Here is a 19,610-nt window from a genome sequence, read left to right on the forward strand (position 1 = left end):
GGATGGATGTAGTTTGCGTTACTCCTTGTGTTCTTTGTAGTGCCATGACATTTGATAAAAGTGTATAAGTTTTTTGAAAAGTCAAACTTCTTTAACTTTGACCATGTTTATAGAAAAAAGTATTAACATCTGCATCATTAAATAAACACACTATGAAAATACACAAATCTAATGATACCGATTTGATATAATTTACATTGATATATTTTTCTACAAATTTAGTCAAAGTTAAGCAAGTTTGACTTCTAAAAAAACTAGTACACTTTATATTTAGAAACACATGGAGTAGATCGGAAGTTTTTCCCTCCAAAAATGACATAAACGTGTGGTCTCTCGAAAGGAAATTAAAAGGGGTATTATTTCTCCTTTTCTTTTTCTTGAAGACGGGGAGAGGGGGCCAATTCTTACATTTCTTTAGACTTTAAGGGAAAGAAATGAGAGCTAAGGGCGGGCCCTTTTCTTACCAGGCTACAGATAGAGATAAGCCCAAGCAGCCTAGCCCAATGTCACGATTATACCCAACAAAAAGGCCCGTAGCTACTCCAAAGCCCAGGAACGGCACTGACTGAGGAAGGCACCTCCGCCTCCGGCCCCCAACCTCGCCTCTCTCCATCTGCTCCGGTCCTCTCCTCCCCTTGGCCCCTCTCGCCCCCAGATCTCCAACCCGAGAATCTGCCAGAAGCCGTCGAGGCCCTACGCCCGCAGCCATGTCAGCGAGCAGCACGCCGGTGGACGCCTCGGGCGAGCCGATCCCAACGTCGTCGGTGCTGATGGCGGCGTCCAAGCACATCGCGGTGCGGTGCCGGCCGGAGAACGTGGCCTTCCTCAACTGCAAGAAGAAGGACCCCAACCCCGAGAAGTGCCTCGAGAAGGGCCGCCAGGTCACGCGCTGCGTCTTCAACCTGTGAGTCGCTCGCCATACCCTCCTCGCCATCGCCCTATCGCATCCCCTCGTGCCTGATTTCATTTCGGATTCCTGAAATGTTGCTTCGATCGTGCTGCCAGCGACTGATTAATTTATTCTGGTAGGCGTATCCTCTGTCGCTGACGTGCGTCCAAGTTTTGTTAGTGTGTGTGTGTGCCGTAATGCTGCTCTTTTGTGAACTTGTGATGTCTAGTGCGTGCTATACTGAACTTGTTTTACCATTTAGTGTTAGACGACGAGCTTGTAAGCAGATTTTGTGCCTCTGTATTTAGCCTATGCCTAGCCGAGAGCCAAGCAGCCAATTGTAAATCGTTGGCGATGATCATTTTGTTTGTATTTAACCGTATCCGGTCACGCAGGGGATTAAAGAGTAGTGGTGGTACAGGGATTAGCTAGTTGGTGACAGTTATGGGGTAATACATATGTGCCTTTGTTCATCGATTTGTACTACTTTGTACCGAGTTCAGGGTTCACTGCCGCGCTATCGTATGCAAAGGTTGGGATATGTGGTGACTGTTGGGTTTGTTGCTACCCAATCTCAGCCCCAACCATGGGTAATGAGTAATTTAGTAGTGAGTTCCACATTCTCTGGTGAAGATGGGAATTGAGTTTGTCATTTGGCTGATAAACTGCATAATTATTACGGATAAGCTGTTTGCAATTGCTATATAATTTCTGATGATGTAGGGCTTACACCATGCAGTGCTACCTTTCTGATCAGATCATGTGTGACTAAATCCATTCTTAGATCTGAATCGTACACTTAGATGGAAGCTTTATAATTTTGGTTGTTTATGTTCTACTTCGAATGTTTATCTGAATTTTTTCCCCTGTGAGACAGTCTAACAGATAATAATTGATTCTGATCTATTCATTTGCCAGAGCAAGTTTGCAATTGCAATCAGCTGTCTTCTGTATCCCATTTTCAGATGAGTGACAAAAAAGTTATAATCAAATAGTCCTCAGCGGACAAACTAGTAGAGTTCCTAAGGTGACTAAGAGGAACAAATTGATAAAAGTATTATCTAGTTCTAGCCAAAATACAGGTGATGACTCCTGTTTCCTTTGCCAGGTGAGACCTGCTGCGCTTGGTATCATTTTGAGACCTAGACCATCTCACATTTTCGTCCATTTCTATTAAATACTCTGTTCACAAATATAAGATGTTTTGGATATTTCAATATGGACTACAAATGGACTGAAACGAGTGAACAAACACACTAAAACATGTCTATATATACATCAGATTCAGAAAAAGAGTTCAAACATCTTATATTTGTGAACGGAGGGAGTGGTAGTCTATTCTGGGAACACAAGGGGCGAACAACATCCAGTGCAATTCTGTATACAGGCACTAAATAGGTATCCACTGACAGTGGTTCGTTAAGAACTACTCTACTTTATAAGGATTGCGTAAGCAAGCCATATTGCTCTTGGGTTTTGTTGAACTAAGCAGTCAGTGTTATACTGTTTGCTGTTTTAAGTTAAGATAATTCAGTGAAGGCCAAGAGATGTTAAGCCGCCACATCTATACCAGCATGTGGTAGCGAATCTATGAACCGCTCAATTGGCTTGAATGCCCTTTTGTGGAGAGTACATGGAGGGCGCATGCCACATTTTTTATTCTGTAAAACTGTGAGTCTGTGATTGAGGTTTGCACAGCATAGGCACTGGGCATAAGAGTAACATTAAACAATAGTATGATCACATCACATATGTCATCTCATGGACATGTGCTAGAAGATCAGACATAATCACAAGAATACTACTAGCAAGAGACATCATAATTGATGCCTAAGAAAGTATTAGACCCAAATTAACAGGAGTGTTGTAATTTGGGTTGCAGTAGGGTCTGGTGTTGTCACCAAAAAAAAAAAACAAAGCGTATGCAGTAGGGATGTTGTAGTGGAGCACGAAGATGGGAATTAGCGAGAACTCTACTGAGAGCTTTTTAGAAACCTGATTCACCCCACTCTACAGGGTCTAGAAAAAAGCACTTCCAGAGAGGTTGCTGTCCTCAGGGTCGGTGCACGCCAGCGCATGTAGAGGCAATACATGAACAGATAAGAGAAAGGCAAAATGAGAGGTGAATGCAGACAGCTTAAATTTGAAAAGTCGCTGTCTCACCTTTTGCCTCTCATTCTTTATACTTGGTGCTGCCTCCACTAATCTGTCCCTACTCCGGCATGCACTGAATGTTGGGAGAACAGAGTCTACAGACCTGCTCTCTTGTAGAACCTGCACATGTTGGGACAAATCAGGCTTGTGGGAAGTACCTGTATGAGTGTGTGACTGCTTACTTCTTCTTGTCTTTGTCTTCCTGTGCAATGTGCTGCTGCATTGCCTGGCAACAACAGACCTTGCCTCCCAATACAATCCTGTAACTCACAGTACCCCTGTTTTTTTGGTGAAATACTGTATGAAGTATCAATGATAATATCTCTTCCTTATTTGCTTGTAGAATACCCTATGATCAGTTTGATCTCGGTAGTGCATATGTGATATAAACAAATATGGTTCTATCTTTCCGCCTTAGTGCTGTTGTTTCTATTCCTTCTAGTGTTGAAGTGCAAAATTCCCTGGCTAAGTCATTTATATGAGTGTGACTTGGGGCGTTGGGTGGTTATGAAGATTTCAATAACATCTATTCAATAATCAAATGTAATGCATATGCGACTCGTGAGTAGACAAGCATAATGTGGGATTGAATAATGCTTGCCTTTTCTGACTTCTGTTACTTCTATTTGTTTTTGTTTATCTAGTATTGAAATGATTAGGTGAGAATAAATGGAGGCAAAATTTACTTTTTTTGGTTTGGGCCATTGCTTGAACTGAACCTTCATCAGTGATTTCAGACTTGCACATTATTGTGCATGCTAGATCTCCAGACACCATCTAATAGATCCTGCTCTGTTCTGTTTAGGTCTGTGTTCTTGGTTATGTTTTGCTTGCTAGTTTTCTTAGCTTTCTGGTTCCTTCCTTTTGGTTTGTCTCGTAAGCCTGCTAGTTTTTTGTAGATAGCTTTTTCGTTGCTTGTAGCGTTTTCGGGTTTGTCCTTCACGTCATTTTGATGCTTTCAATGCAAAATAGCATGGATTTTGACGTGTGTTCTAGAAAAAGAACTTGCATTTTATTTTACTCATTTTGTGTGGAAAACTTGCTTGTTCGGGACTTAAAAAATCACTGGCATAGTGATGGATTGGTTTTTAAGTTGGTGAGGTAGTGCTCCATGTTCAAGTTGTTTTGCCTCTTGGGTGATGTTGCATGGGTGTTACGTAAGGAGAACAAAAATGCATACATGATGATTTTATGCCTGTATTTGTTTTCCTGATTGTGTTTGGTCATGTCAAAAAGGTTGATAGGGGCATCCAATTTGAGTAGCAACCTAGCAGGATCTATTATTGTCATTAAAAGTTCTTATTCCGTGTGTTAAATCTGAAAATTGGATATTCTTCCTTCCCTTTATGGACTACAGATTTCAGACCTTTTCATCATGTTTCTTGTACATATTTTTTAGACTGCTTAGCTGTGATGTCGCTTCCGTGAAGCCAATCACTTTTGTGTCTTCTTCATCTACCTGCTCTACTTTCTCATTCTGGTAAGTAATCACTTTGTGATCACATTTCTGATTGCAGGTTGAAAGAACTTCACCAAAAGTGCCCCAAGGAGATGGATGCGTATGCTGGGTGCATGTATTACTACACGAATGAATTTGACTTCTGCCGCAAGGAGCAGGAAGCTTTCGAGGGTGCGTGCCCTATTTCCGAGTAGCCCGTCCTCTGAGAGCGAGTTTTACCCCCAGTGATCTCTTGAGAAATAAGGAGAAAAGCCGGCAAACCCTCCAAGTTGACGATCTCCCATGTTTATTGTACCCAGAGAGTTTTGTTTGTATGGGTGAATAGCGCGTCATTGAGCTGCTCATCCCATTCGCTCGTCTTTCTTCAGCAATTACATCTCTGTTTTAACCTTCGAGTTGGATGCCAAACTTGACTCAGCTGTAGTCCCAAGTTGTTGTTGATGATGATGATTCTTCCTTTGGCTTTGGTTAACAGCGTAACGTGATGTCCTTTTACCTCTTGGAATACAGGAATTGATGGCCCTATCAAATCCATGTAGAGTAGAAACGAAAAGCAACTGGTAGGAATATAAGCGGCCATTTCATGTTTCGTTTGGGGTTGAGATTCTCTGCAGTAGTGTATGGTGGGCTACTGCGGAGGATCCTAACCCTTCGTTTGGATTGCATGGTTCATGTACAGTTGTTGAGTACTCTCGAAAAAAAATGTACAGTTGTTGTGGAAGACAAAATTTGTGCTACCAGGAGCATGGTCCTGAAAGGAAAATTTCATGTGAAGCGCGCCGACGACGGATGGCATGGGCCAGAGCTTATTACTGCGTCTGCTTTTGTTTCCAAAGAGGCCCTCATGGCGTCCGTTCCGTCACTATCAATAGCTCCGTGCGCTCTCTGCTCCTGCGTGCCTATCTATCTCTAGGCTGTAGCAGCTCAGCTACGGAATTGTTTCAGATCTACGGCCTGTACCATCCTACCATGCCATTCATTTCGTTCATTCATTCATTCATGGGGCGCTGGCTGATGACGCCAGGCCAACGCACGGGAGGAGGCGTGGCAAGGACACGCAGGGAAGGCGTGAATGCGGCTCGCTCAGCGAGAGGCGCGTGAGCGACAGTGCCGACGATCCGCGGGCCGCAGAGAGTGAAGATTCATGGCATGGCACGAACCGACCGAGGCACTCCACTGCGTCGTGCACGCGTTGCACGCCTCATGGAGTCATGGTTATGGCCTCAGCCTTGAGTGGATGGATGGATGCAGTAATGCAGATGCAGATGCAGCGCTGTACCTTTGCTGCCGCTACTACTCCTGCTTGTCTCTGTTGTGCCCATGCCTCGGTTCAATGGAGTCGCTGTACAAAGGTTCAGCGCGCACTTACTGCTGCATTTACCGTTTTGCAGATGGATGGCACCCATGGTTATTTGATTTTACTACTAGTACGTGATTACTTTTGCGATGGACAAGCAGCCGCCCGCCTCATCGGATGCTGCAGCTGCAGCGCCGATCCGGGGAGGGTCAGGGGAGTCGCCCGTGCAGGGAGGGAGCCAGCCACCTGCAATTCCGGCGCCCGCGTGAGCGGTCAGTCACAGCGCAGCCCCTGCAAGCCGTGTCGGGGCTGTGGTGGCCTCCCCGGCTCATGGCATACGTGCGCGCCACAGCAGAGCAGAGCCCCCGCACCGTGCCAAAGAAAAGCCGCCTCCGCTCCTTCCGGGCAAACCACCCTCGAATGGGAGGAGAGCATGGAGCAACTTGCCACGCCAGCTTGGGATGCACAAATCTTGCAGTCCACGGGTATCTATCTCAGTCTGTGGGCCTCCCAACATTCGGAACAAAAAAATTTATCTATCTTTGGTGGATTTAGTCGGGTCTGTCCGTAGTTCGTCTATGTTCGTGCGTCTTCAAGTTACATTCTTCTAATATCCGCTACTCTTCAACAGCGATGGTTGTTGTTCTGATGCGCTGGTTCTATGGGGCCTTAGCACAACGACTTCTTGTCCGTCTACAACAGCAAGTTTTGTCCGGTTACGACGGGGGAGCGGCGACACCTTCGGCTCGCTTTGCAGTATCTATGACCATATATGACAAATATGGCCCTTCAAATGTCCGGCGCGTCCGTGGACATTGACCGGGCACGCCTCGAATTTCACTTGTTGCATCCGGACATCTCATACTCGATTCTTATATTCATATAAAAACATGCAAAAAAAGTAGAACCTACGTACTACATCGATCCTAGCCACTCCTCGTCGGAGATCACGACAATCTCCGTGCCCGGCTCCGGCTGCTCCGCTCCGGCCTCCTCCGCATCTATCTTCGCATCAAGTTTGGTGAAGAGCGCGTCGGTCTCTGCCTACTCCTGCCGGAGAAACGCCCAGTTGGCCTCCACATAGGCCTCATTCTGGATGGACTCCAGGATGCCCTGTTGCTCGGCCATCTCGTCGGACCATGGCGGAGTGCTGGAGCATGGGCGGAGCGTCCGACTGTGGGCAGAGCGCCGGAGCTGGAGAGGGAGGAGGTGGATGGGCTCGGACCTTTTGGAAGAAATCCTTTATTTTTTCTGTGATACAATCAAACAAACTCAAATTCTATAGGAATCCAATGGGCATGTCATTTCAATCCTACATTTTTCCTATTCCTGTGTTTTTTCAATCCCGCGAATCAAAGAGGCACGAAAAAGAGAAAGCATCATCGTCTTATTTGGCCGCATACAAGAATGACAAAGTCGTACATACTACGTAGGGTTTGCACCGTTCCTTGGAAACTAATGATGGCCATGAACTTTGGAGGAACAGCCGCACATGCATCACGCTCAGTCACTGATTAATCGCCAGATGTGGTGTGGAAACGATCCAAGGGCTGTTTGCTCGTCAAATTTGGACCCAGCCCAGGTGTGCGTGCCAGCCAGCCAGCCGCACCCTTGAACGGGTCAAACAAAACAAAGGAGATGAGATCCACCATTGTTTATAGCAGCAGATGAGATGAGCAGCCTGCGTCCAAGTGTCCCAAGAGCATTGCATGGACTCACTGTGCAGTTAGTTCGTTGTGGATGATAGCATAGGATAGGGAGGGCAAGCAAAAAACAACTGTCCCTTGTCCTATAGATCCGTCCGCTAAACTAAATCTTTGATGCTCTCTGTTGATTTTTCATCTCACTCACTCTACATGTGGATGTGGGGACCTACTAACATAGCTCATCCAAGATGCATGCATTGGGCAAGAAACGGCAGCAAAATATATCAAGCCTTTGCACATATATTATACTTTTTCTCATCTCATCTCATCTCATATGCAGTCTCCTGCATCTCTGGGCACTCAGCCAAACATAGCACATATACTACTATAGCATGATTTATAATGGTAAAAAGGAAAGAAAAAGAAAGAAGAAGAGAAAAAAACTATCTCAGGCTCTGCTTTTGCAGGGTGGATATGATCTCCGAGAACTGAGGGCGTTTGAGAGGGCAATTGTCCCAGCACCGGCTCATCAGCGACCTCAGGAACGGCGGGCAGTCCCTCGGTATCTCCGGCCTCAGCCCGCACGCCGCGATCCCCACCGCCGCCTGCACCGGCGAGTACGTCGAGTAGGCCTCCTCGCCGGTCACCATCTCCCACAGAACCATGCCGTAGCTGTAGACGTTGCTCATGCAGGTCTCCGATACGCTTTCTGGATCTCCAGCAATGATCTGTAAACAAAGCATTTAAGTAACCACCTCTCAGTAAGGATAGGTTCAGATAACATAAGCTTAAAAGGATGATAAGGAGTACAATAGGAGCACAAAATTGGTTTTTCAGGGTTAAAAGGATGGATTCCCTGACCATTGGGTGGACACAAGATAGTACTACTAACTGGCATTGGCAGGCTGATCTAGTGCATAAGAGCATCAAGTTGGTCAGATCAAAGTAGTATTTCTTTCACATTTCGTATTTGAAGTTTTATTATGCTCTGCTCATAAAATTAAAAGGCAAGATGATGCAGTGTTCTACACGGTTTGTCCTAGAGTTCTATGTACTCCTACAGGATGACAAGTAAAAATACATGTTTCATCGTCAATGTTGCTGTTTTACTGGGTTACTTGAAGATCCCAGATAATGGCTACAGTTAAAATAGAGCAATTAGCTCAAAGAAAGAACTTCTAGCATGCTGGGACTAAACTCGCTTTCAGAAAGAGCATTTCTAGAAGAGTTTATTTACATTAAATCAAGTCAAGAAAACTAACCTCTGGAGCTAGCCAGCGATACCCAGACGTCTCATACTCAGTAACCTCGCCAGCATTATTACAAGGGGTAACAATGCCCATATCCCCAAGGCAGGCATTTCCCTGTCTGTCTAGCAGGATCCTTCGTGCGTTAAGATCACGGTACGCAATGCCGTAGCCGTTCATGAACGCCAAGCCATCAGCAACATCAAGAGCAATCCTAATCGTGTCCCGGAGCGACAGTCTCTTGTTTCTCTGCATAATGATGTCATGAACCGAGCCCCCTTCCATCATCCTAGTCACTATGCAGAGGCCATGGCTCTCGTTGAAGCAGATGCCATGGAACTGGAGGATGTTCTTCTGACCGCAGCTCATCAGTTGCAGCAAGTCCTGACGGATCTCGACATCGTAAGCACTGCCCATGTTGCAACCCCTCATTTTGTTAACCCAAACCTTCCTTCCTCTGTGGACTCCCCTGAACGAGTTTTGGCCAACCCAGTCGACGAATTCGATCTCCTCGGAGCTCACAATCCAGCGGCCGAGCTCCTCGCCCCCGGATCGGACGGTCTGCCACTCATCTACTGAGACAAAGACTGATGATTGTGGTAGGGGAGTGGGAAGGTATGGCCTGCGAGCAGGCTCATTGTCAAGATCCTGGCCTTCCTCGGGATCAAACATGGACTCCTCGTCGAAGTTGCGCGATCCTTCTTCCTGGCAGCCGCAGAGCCCGAAGGGGAGCTTCACACCGCCACCGCCGCCTCCACTGTTCTTCCGATGCTTCTTTGTCGCCGATTTTAGCGCGGCCTCGACCCGGCTCTTGAAGAGCTCCTCGCTCCCGGATTGCACAATTATCAGGACGACACCAAGTGTCAGTCCTCTCTTCTCGAAGATCTGGATCTTCTTGCAACTGAACAATGGGCTGTCGAGTGAGCCTGACATTGACTGCCATGAAAGTGGGGCGTTGCAGGCAAAGGTGAGCTGAAATACAGTGCCCTCGGCACCACTTTCTCTGCCATTGCTGCCATGAACTTCCTCGATGCTCAGTGCAGGCTGATCCTCACCGGCCGCCTGCTCTACAAGGCGGGCGTGCAAGAGGACATCTTTCATGTCAAATCCTGCCTGTGCGTAGCTGCAAAACCGAGATTTCTGACCGTCAGCAACGGAACCATTCAGCACATCCAAATAAATAAATTATGCGCTTGATTTAGCACCTCTGGTTTAACAAACCAGATAAAAGGTCGTAAATACTGTATAGAAATTAGAAACAGGAAGCAGTTTAAGTGGTATGTGGCCGCTTGATGCCGCGGCAAAATTTCGTCTGTTCCAGAACTTGCGAAGATGGTCGCTCACCTGTTGGGAAGAGCATCGAAGTGGCGGCGGAGGTCAGAAACGAGCTTCTCCGGCAGCTGCTGGGCTGCGGCGCCACGGGAGTAGAGCTGCGCGAGGCCGCGGAGGAGGAGCGGCGGCTTCTCGCCGCCGGCGCGCGGCGAGGGGTCGCGGGGGACGCCGCCGTTGTCCAGGTTGAGCGTGTTCTTGAATGCCGCGATGGCGCCGGCGAAGTTGCGGCCCAGGCGCTGCCACTTCTTGGGCGCCGCCGGGCCCGAAATCGGGTCACCCGCGCCGACCGAGTCAGCGCAGGTGGGGAGCGAACCGTCCGAGCGGGCGTGGGGCTTCATGAGAACCTGCTCCACCATGGACTCCTCGTCGGTGCTCGGCCGGCCCGACCAGCACTCCAGCGCGGCCGCCATCGCTGGAGACTAGGCTTCTCCCGCCTCTAAATCTCAACCTCCGGCGCGAGATTGGCAGCCTAGCTGGCGCCAAATTGCTGGAGGAGTATGGCAAGATCTTGCAAGAGCGGTTCTTGTCTCGGCAACTTGTGCGTGGCAGATTGGGACAGAGTAGGCGCAAAAAGGATGGAATCAATCCCTTCTGCTGGATTTCTTGGTTCTTGGTGCGGTGCTAGACTGGAGACTGCTAGTAGGAACTAGGAAAACACTGCAAAAGGAGTAGGTGAAGCAGCAAGAGGGACAGCTCGGAGAATGCCGTTCTTGGTGGATTTGTGAGGGGATCACGAGATGTGATGCTTCCTCCTCTGCATAGCTATGCGTGTCCAGCTTCCCGGCTCAGCTGGAATGGGGCAGGACTGGAGGGGGAGAAAGGAGCCGGACAAGCAGGAGAGGGGGGCAGAAAACGATGCCGTCTTTTGTAGCAGCGGAGCAGAGCAGAGCAGAGAGAGAGGGGCTCTGGCCCATGACAGGGAGGGAGGGGGAGAGAGGTGGAGGTGGAGGAACATGCATCATGGGGAGAGGGTGGGGCTGGTGTAGAGGCGCGATTATTTTAAGGAGGGCGGGTTTGGTGCGCTCATGTGATTTTGCTGCGCTTGACAGGCGCAGAAAACCCAGTTAAGGATGAGATTCCTTGCAAATGCCCTTGTATGTATGAGCCTCGTCTTTTTTGTCTCACGCACTGTATCTGTATGCAAGGGATTAGCACTAACTAACTATGTTTAGCTTTGAAAGGGTGATTAGCACTAGACGCTTGGACAGAGATGCGCATTCTCGAGAGAGACGGACGGCGGTAAATAATCTGCAGCGAGCATGGAAGTTTCGGACAAGACGTGGTAAAAAAAGGGATTTCCTTTCATTTCATCTCCCCCGGCTGTGGCAATACATTGATGGTATCACGAGAAAGGATGGCTTCTCTGCGGCGGCTGCTGCCTGCCTGTGTGTGTGTCTGTCTTGTCCATTTGCCTCATCTGATAGATAGATACGTAGATATCGGGGATCGCCTCGCCAGCCAGCTTTACTCTTCTTCCACGTCCATTTCTCGCCGATCGATACTTAACAAGACGTTTCGGTCAGGATATCATCGTATGTATCCTTCTCTGTAGTGTAGAGGACGAGGCTCGCTGGGTACACAGCGACAAGTGTCGCGTCGCTTGAGGTTGACGACTGCTACTATGTGCTGCTCGCCACTGTAGGGAGCGGTGAGATGGAATCATGTCGCAAAGGGCATTATCTACCTTTTCTGTCAAGGATACAAAGAGGGGGCATTATCTTTTCTTTCAAAGATACAAAGGGGGACATAATCTTTTTTTTGAGTAATCTCACCACTTTATTGATTATAAGTAATGTTCATGGATACTGACGAGGTTATGTACCTAGGATAGGGTCATAGGACTGACCTAGACACCTTCCCCTAGGACATCATCCTAAAATCAGAATCATTCAAAGGGTACCATCACTCACTTGACCAGAGACGTTTCACTCGGAAGAATCAATGTCACTCAACCATCGCAGAAGCCACTCGACGAGTAGAAGATCTAAAGCCACTCTGCACCAACAACGGTCGAGCATTTACTTATAGGCTTAATTGTCATTTATAGCACTTAATGGCTAGCGTTACCAGTAACATTCCTCTCCTAATGTACATTGAACCATGTGTAACGGAGGGGAGCAGGGGTCCTGGCGCACTCTATATAAGCCACCCCCCTCCTCTGGGACAAGGTTTCACATCTTTTGTAAACACACACACATAATCCAGTCGACCGCCTCAGGGCACCGAGACGGAGGGCCGTTACTTCTTCCGAGAAGGGCTTGAACTCGTAAAACTCGTGTGTACAACTACTCCATAGCTAAGATCTTGCCTCCTCATACCTACCCCCCATTCTACTGTCAGTCTTAAACCCACGATAGTTGGCGCCCACCGTGGGGCAGGTGTCTTAGCAGTTTATTGGAGAAGTTGCGATTCTTCCGATTCCCATCATCATGGTTTCCGGCGGAGGATTGGCTGAAGGCCACGAGATCCGTCTCGGCGCGCTCGTCTTCATCGCCGACGACTCTGCTTGGCTTCATGAAGCTCCACTCGACGTCGAGGCGTTCCCCGTCCGAGGGGCGACGCACTTCCGTGTGTGCGTTCGCGGCGTCCTTCTTCGACAACTGTCGACTCCGTATCAGTCGACTCCTGTGGCAACCTCCCTCTCCATTGTTCGCCGGCGCCAGCGATCCGGTCGGTCGTGACTTTAGCGGTGGGTGAGCACGCGGTGGCCCGCCAATCAGCCACCCTGCAAATCGCGGCACTCGAGCCCGATAAACTCTCTACGGCCCGTTTGATCCGTCGATTGGCTCCGTCGAGACTGCGTCCGAATGCGACAGCAGCGACCCCGCGGCGGAAGTCTTGATGGTCAATGGACCACGCAGTCCTCCTGGCTTCACTCGGGAAGGCAGTGGCGATGGCGGTGGTGATCCGTCGCGTGCTCACGAGGAGTACCGCCCCGAACCCCTCTCTTCGCAGCGGAGGGAAGATCTTCGTCGCCGCAATATGGATGCACTTCACACTCCTATCGTTGGAGAAACCCCCGAGGCCCAGGCCTTGGAGGAGGCGCGCCTGGCCAACTTGGCTGAGCGCACTCGACTAGAGAACCTCCGGCGCGCACTCAACGAGCGTGCTCGGCAGCGGATCCTCGAGTCCAGTCGACGACAACTTTTTCCACCTCCGACTCAGGTATATCGAACTCCGATCCAGAATCTCTCAGCTGCAGCTCGAATAGCAGAGTCAATTCAACCTTCCCAGTTAGAAGCTGGCTGAGGTTTGATGCAGATCCGGGCTTTACTCCGGGCAGCGGGAGAGCAGAATACAACGGTATCTCAGTCGCGGAATATGATTCATAGCAGGTCTGTGGTGGTGGATACTGTCCAGTCTGCCCATAGCCCGAGACCGCCTCCGCGGCATGAGGGACGTGGATACCAGCAAGATCAGTACAAGAACCGTGAGCAGTATGATCATCGACTCGACCACGACGATCGTCGTCGAGTGCCCACGCCTCCTCCAAGGAGTGGGTCGTACGTGCCTCGACGGCAAGATGACAGGCGCCCCCACAGCAACGAACGGAGAATTTCAGTCGACCCAGAGAACCAGGCTTTGATGCAAGGTCAATCCTCGTTCAAGGTATGGTTGATAGAAACAGAGCTCACAGAGAAGGCCACGATAGAGATCATCCTACTGGAAGCAGGGTACACGTTTCAGGACCCGAGTGTTTTAGCAGAGCCATCAAAGCAGCAGTGATTCCTCCAAACTTCAGGTTGGCGACCGGAGTCAGCAAGTTCACCGGCGAATCCAAGCCAGATACTTGGCTTGAGGATTACCGAGTGGCTGTGCAGATTGGTGGTGGCAATGATGATGTAGCCATGAAGCACCTCCCCTTGATGTTGGAGGGCTTTGCTAGAGCGTGGTTGAATCAGTTGGTTCCTGGTAGCATATAAAGTTGGGAAGAACTTGCTCGAGTGTTTGTTAGGACCTTTGAAGGCACTTGCAAAAGACCGGCTGGGTTGACAGAATTGTAGTGTTGTGTCCAGAAACCGAATGAAACTTTGAGAGATTATATCTAGAGATGGATCATGTTGCACCATATAGTGAAGAATGTGTCAGATCACCAAACAATTTGTGCCTTCAAGGAAGGCGTTAAGTATCGGGAGTTGAACCTAAAATTCGGTCGGACAGGAGATATGACTCTGACTCGGATGATGGAGATTGCCACCAAATATGCCAATGGTGAAGAGGAAGACCGACTCCGGAGTGGAAAACAGAAAACAGTCACCCAAGAAACCGGAGGAGGGAATTCCAGTTGGAAACAGAAGCGAAAGGCCGAACTAGCTGCTCCTGGTGAAGCTTTAGCTGTTGCCCAAGGAAAGTTCAAAGGAAAACCCAAAGGGCCCTGGGCTCCCAAAAGAGTTAAGGATAAAGATGAAAATGATGTGTTGGATTTACCGTGCCATATTCATACCAAGAAAGATGAAGAGGGGAACATCATTTACCCTAAACACACCACTCGACAGTGTCGTTTCCTGATCCAGCAGTTCCGAGAGAAACAACCCAAGGAAAAGGAAAAGGAGTTGGATGGAGGCGAGGATATGGGGAGAAGATGATGACGGCTTTCCCAATGTCAATTCCACGCTGATGATTTTTGCTGATGTTGAAAGCAAAAGTCGATTGAAGGTTACTAACAGGGAAGTGAACATGGTTGCTCCAGCAACACCTAGTTATCTGAAGTGGTCCCAGACTGCCATCACATTCGACCAGTCAGACCACCCAGCACATATAGCCACCCCTGGGAGGCAAGCACTGGTGGTCGACCCAGTAGTCGAAGGCACTTGACTGACTAAAGTGCTGATGGATGGTGGCAGTGGCCTGAATATCCTTTATGCTGAAATCTTAAAGGGAATGGGCATTCCGATGTCCAAGCTTAGTGAAAGCAACATGAGTTTCCACGGTGTTATGCCCGGCAAGAAGGCTCGGTCACTCCGCCAGATCACACTTCATGTGGTTTTCGGTGATTCCAAGTATTACCGCAAGGAAAAGTTGATATTTGAGGTAGTGAATTTCAAGAGTGCTTATCATGCCATTCTGGGGAGACCTGCTTATGCATGTTTTATGGCTCGACCATGTTACGTGTATCTCAAATTGAAGATGCCTAGTCCCAAAGGAGTAATCACTGTTACCGGCAATCGGCAGTAGGCAGAACAGTGTTTCCAGAAGGGCTCAAAAGTTGCCGATGCACAGATGGCAGTAGTGGAACTACAAGAGTACCAGAAAAATGCAGATCCGAGTGATTTGCTGCGAGCCAAGAAGCCTGCCACAGAGTCCGCATTTCAGTTGTCAGGAGAAATGAAGCCGATTCATATCCACCCGACCGATCCCAATGCTGCTCCGACCCATATCTCGTCAACACTCGACAGCAAATAGGAAGAAGCACTCATCCAGTTCCTTTGTGAGAACTGGGACATCTTTTCATGGAAACCTTCTAACATGTCGGGTGTACCCAGGGGACTGGCTAAGCATCGTTTGCGAGTCGACCCAAAAGTAAAACCAGTCATGGAACATCTCCGACAGTCCGCCGTCGAGAAGAGAAAAGCAATTGGCGAGGAAGTGGCTCGGCTCCTGGCAGCTGAGTTCATTCGAGAGATTTACCACTCCGAGTGGCTCGCCATTGTTGTCATAGTCCCCAAGAAGGATGATTCACTTCGCATGTGCATTGACTTCAAGCATATCAATCGGGCCTGCCCGAAAGATCATTTTCCTCTTCCCCGCATCGACCAAATTGTCGACTCAACTGCGGGGTGTGAGCGCTTGTCCTTCTTGAACGCCTATTCCGGGTACCATCAGATCCGACTGTATGGACCCGGTGAGATAAAAACGACTTTCATCACTCCATTCGGATGTTTTTGTTACGTCACTATGCCATTCGGCCTAAAGAACGCCGGAGCCACTTTCATGAGGATGATTCAGAAGTGTCTGCTCACTCAAATCAGTCAGAATGTGGAAGCATGCATGGATGACATTGTAGTCAAGTCAAGTCACGTAAAGGTTCTGACCTGCTGGCTGACCTTGCTGAAACCTTTGCCAACCTCAGAAGGTATGATATCAAGCTTAATCCATCAAAGTGCATATTCGGACTTCCTGGCGGAAAGTTACTCGGTTTCCTCATTTCTGAACGAGGGATCGACGCTAACCCAGAGAAAGTTGGTGCCATTCTTCGGATGAAACGCCTTGTGCATGTGCACGATGTCCAAAAGCTTACTGGTTGTTTTTCCGCTCTAAGTCGATTCATTTCTCGTCTCGGTGAAAAGGCACTGCCTCTTTACCGACTGATGAAGAAGTCTGATAAGTTAGAGTGGACTCCCGAAGCTGATGCAGCGTTTTTAGAGTTCAAAGCCCTGCTTTCCACCCAGCCGGTGCTTCCTGCACCAATCAGCAAAGAGCCTTTACTGCTTTACATTGCAGCCACTGGACAAGTTGTTAGTACAGTACTCACGGTCGAGCGGGAAGAAGAAGGAAAAACTTATAAAGTTTAGTGCCCAGTATATTATGTTTCTGAAGTCCTGACTCCATCAAAGCAAAGATATCCCCATTATCAGAAGCTTGTTTATGGAATCTACATGACCACAAAGAAGGTTGCACACTATTTCTCTGATCATTCCATTACAGTCGTAAGCGATGCTCCATTATCGGAGATTCTGAACAACAGAGATGCAACTGGTCGAGTGGCAAAGTGGGCGATTGAACTCCTTCCCCTGGATATCAAGTTTGAAGCAAAGAAGGCTATTAAGTCCCAAGCAATAGCTGATTTCCTCGCCGAGTGGATCGAACTGCAACTTCCAGCCCAAATTCACTCGGAGCATTGGACCATGTTCTTCGATGGGTCCAAGATGCTGAATGGTTCCGGTGCTGGAGTGGTATTGGTATCCCCCCATGGTGACAAACTCAGTTATGTTCTCCAGATTCATTTTGACTCCTCCAATAATGAGGCTGAATACAATGCACTTATGTATGGGTTGTGTATGGCCATTTCACTCGGCATCCGTCGCCTTATGGTCTATGGCGACTCGGATTTAGTGGTCAATCAGGTGATGAAGGAGTGGGACGTCAGAAGCCCAGCCATGACTGGTTATTGCAATGCAGTAAGAAAGTTAGAAAATAGGTTTGAGGGATTAGAGCTCTATCACATCCCCCAACTAAAAAATCAAGCAGCCGATGATCTGGCAAAGATAGGCTCCAAGAGAGAAGCCATTCCCAGTAATGTGTTCCTAGAGCATATTCATGCACCTTCAGTTCAAGAAGATCCCTTCACTGAAGAGCCCCCACAGCCGAAGAGTGCCACCGATCCGACTGAAATCGTGATTCCAGCCATGGTCGACTTGATCATGGAAGTTTTGGCCATCACCCCCGATTGGACAGTACCATATATCGCATACATTCTTAGAAGAGAACTCCAAGATGATGAAGAAGAGGCTCAATAGATCATCCGTCGATCTAAGGGCTTCACCGTGATAAGAGGTCAGTTGTTCAAAGAAGGTGTGACTAGAGTTTGCCAGAAATGCATAACACCTGAAGAAGGGCGAGTGATCCTCATTGATATCCACTCGGGGACCTGTGGTCACCATGCGTCCTCTCGGACCATTGTGGCCAAAGCATACCGAGCGGTATTTTACTGGCCTCGAGCAAATGAGATGGCACAAGAAATAGTCGACAAATGTGAACGTTGCCAGTTCTACTCCAACATGTCTCACAAGCCTGCGTCAGCCCTGAAAACCATTCCGCTCGTCTGGCCTTTTGCTGTCTGGGGATTGGATATGGTTGGGCCTTTGAAGACTGGCATGAGTGGATTCACTCATGTGCTTGTAGCAGTCGACAAGTTTACCAAGTGGATTGAAGCCAAGCCTATCAAGAACCTTGATGCCAGTACTGCTGTGAGCTTCATCAGAGAGATAACATTCAGATATGGTGTTCCCCACAGCATCATCACTAACAACGGGTCAAACTTTGATTCTGATGAGTTGAGGACTTTTTTTGCTTCACAAGGTACTCGAGTCGACTATGCCTCGGTCTCTCACCCCCAGTCGAATGGACAGGCTGAAAGGGCAAATGGATTGATTCTCAAAGGACTGAAACCTCGACTGATGCATGACCTCAAACACGCAGCAGGAGCCTGGGTTGACGAACTTCCATCAATGGGGATTGAGGACAACTCCCAATCGGTCGACTAGCAAAACCCCGTTTTTCTTGGTTTATGGAGCCAAAGTTGTACTTCCGAGTGACTTGCTCCACAATGCACCCCGAGTCGAGCTTTTCACAGAAGAAGAAGCAGAACAAGCGCGACAAGATGCAGTTGACCTCCTTGAAGAAGAAAGAGAGATGGCCTTGATCCGATCAACCATTTATCAGCAAGATCTGCGTCGATTCCATGCTAGAAATATGAGGGGTCGAACATTTCAAGAGGGAGACTTAGTTCTCCGAGTGGATCAGCAGAAACCACACAAGCTTGCTCCCTCTTGGGAAGGCCCCTTCGTGGTCACCAGAGTGCTCCACAATGGAGCGTACCATCTTTACGACGTCGAGCACAAGAAAGATGAGCCACGCGCCTGGAATGCGGAGCTGCTCCGCCCCTTTTATACTTAAACACTCAGTCTGCTGAGATGTAATAAAAAACACCTTTGTATTTTGTTTATCAAAGACAAGATTTTTACAGTCTTCCAAAAAGATTGTCAATTGTTTATATATGTTTCTGAAATCCCCTAGTGGGTGGCTTAGCTGCAGTCCAGTACTCGCCTAATCTTCAAAAATTCCACCGAGTGATGAGCAAGTCTCTCACTCGGGGGCTTAGCTGCAGTCCAGTACTCGCCTAAGTTTCAAAAAATCCTGCCGAGTGATGAGCAAGTCTCTCACACGGGGGCTTAGCTGCAATCTAGTACTCGCCTAAGTTTCAAAAAATCCTACTGAGTGATGAGCAAGTCTCTCACTTGGGGGCTTAGCTGCAGTCCAATACTCGCATAAGTTTCAAAAAATCCTACCGAGTGGTGAGCAAACCTCACACTCGGAGGCTTAGCTGCAGTCCAGTACTCGCCTAAGTTTCAAAAATCCTACCGAGTGATGAGCAAACCTCTCACTCGGAGGCTTAGCTGCGTCCAAACTCGCCTAAGTTTCAAAATCCTACCGAGGATGAGCACGCCTAAGTTTCAAAAATCCTACCGAGTGATGAGCAAACCTCATACTCGGGGGCTTAGCTGCAGTCCAGTACTCTCCTAACTTTCAAAAATCCTACCGAGTGATGAGCAAACCTCACACTCAGGGGCTTAGCTGCAGTCCAGTACTCACCTAAGTTTCAAAAATCCTACCGAGTGATGAGCAAACCTCACACTCGGGGGCTTAGCTGTAGTCCAGTACTCGCCTAAGTTTCAAAAATCCTATCGAGTGATGAGCAAACCTCACACTCGGGGGCTTAGCTGCAGTCCAGAACTCGGCTAAGTTTCAAAAATCCTACCAAGTGATGAGCAAACCTCACACTCGGGGGCTTAGTTGCAGTCCAGAACTCGCCTAAGTTTCAAATATCCTACCGAGTGATGATCAAACCTCACTCTCGGAGGCTTAG

General features: G+C 48.4%; 2 protein-coding genes across 2 annotated transcripts; one reads left to right on the forward strand and one right to left on the reverse strand.

The window, feature by feature from the left end:
* The first annotated feature begins 556 nt into the window (after positions 1-556).
* On the forward strand, positions 557-5,007 carry LOC123085595 (NADH dehydrogenase [ubiquinone] 1 alpha subcomplex subunit 8-B). Its single transcript, XM_044507259.1, has 2 exons — positions 557-904; positions 4,561-5,007. Exons 1-2 carry the CDS (start codon positions 708-710, stop codon positions 4,694-4,696), a joined length of 333 nt encoding a protein of 110 aa, XP_044363194.1. The 5' UTR covers positions 557-707; the 3' UTR covers positions 4,697-5,007.
* Positions 5,008-7,725: 2,718 nt separating this feature from the next.
* On the reverse strand, positions 7,726-11,003 carry LOC123085596 (mitogen-activated protein kinase kinase kinase 11). The gene is made up of 3 exons (XM_044507260.1): positions 10,037-11,003; positions 8,708-9,815; positions 7,726-8,173 (listed from the first exon to the last, which is right to left on the reverse strand). The coding sequence occupies exons 1-3, from the start codon at positions 10,432-10,434 to the stop codon at positions 7,889-7,891; spliced, it is 1,791 nt and encodes a 596-aa protein (XP_044363195.1). The 5' UTR covers positions 10,435-11,003; the 3' UTR covers positions 7,726-7,888.
* Between the last annotated feature and the right edge of the window lie 8,607 nt (positions 11,004-19,610).

Source organism: Triticum aestivum, chromosome 4A (genome assembly GCF_018294505.1).
Source record: "Triticum aestivum cultivar Chinese Spring chromosome 4A, IWGSC CS RefSeq v2.1, whole genome shotgun sequence".
In the NCBI taxonomy this organism is placed as follows: domain Eukaryota; kingdom Viridiplantae; phylum Streptophyta; class Magnoliopsida; order Poales; family Poaceae; genus Triticum; species Triticum aestivum.

What these genes read in the sequence shown, in the direction of transcription:
- LOC123085595 (XM_044507259.1), top strand. Translation starts at nt 708, where the DNA reads ATGTCAGCGAGCAGCACGCCGGTGGACGCCTCGGGCGAGCCGATCCCA. An exon ending in ACGCGCTGCGTCTTCAACCT is followed by an intron (nt 905 to 4,560) that starts GTGAGTCGCTCG and finishes TTCTGATTGCAG; the next exon opens with GTTGAAAGAACTTCACCAAA.
- LOC123085596 (XM_044507260.1), bottom strand. Translation starts at nt 10,434, where the DNA reads ATGGCGGCCGCGCTGGAGTGCTGGTCGGGCCGGCCGAGCACCGACGAG. An exon ending in TTCGATGCTCTTCCCAACAG is followed by an intron (nt 9,816 to 10,036) that starts GTGAGCGACCAT and finishes TCGGTTTTGCAG; the next exon opens with CTACGCACAGGCAGGATTTG. An exon ending in ATCGCTGGCTAGCTCCAGAG is followed by an intron (nt 8,174 to 8,707) that starts GTTAGTTTTCTT and finishes CTTTGTTTACAG; the next exon opens with ATCATTGCTGGAGATCCAGA.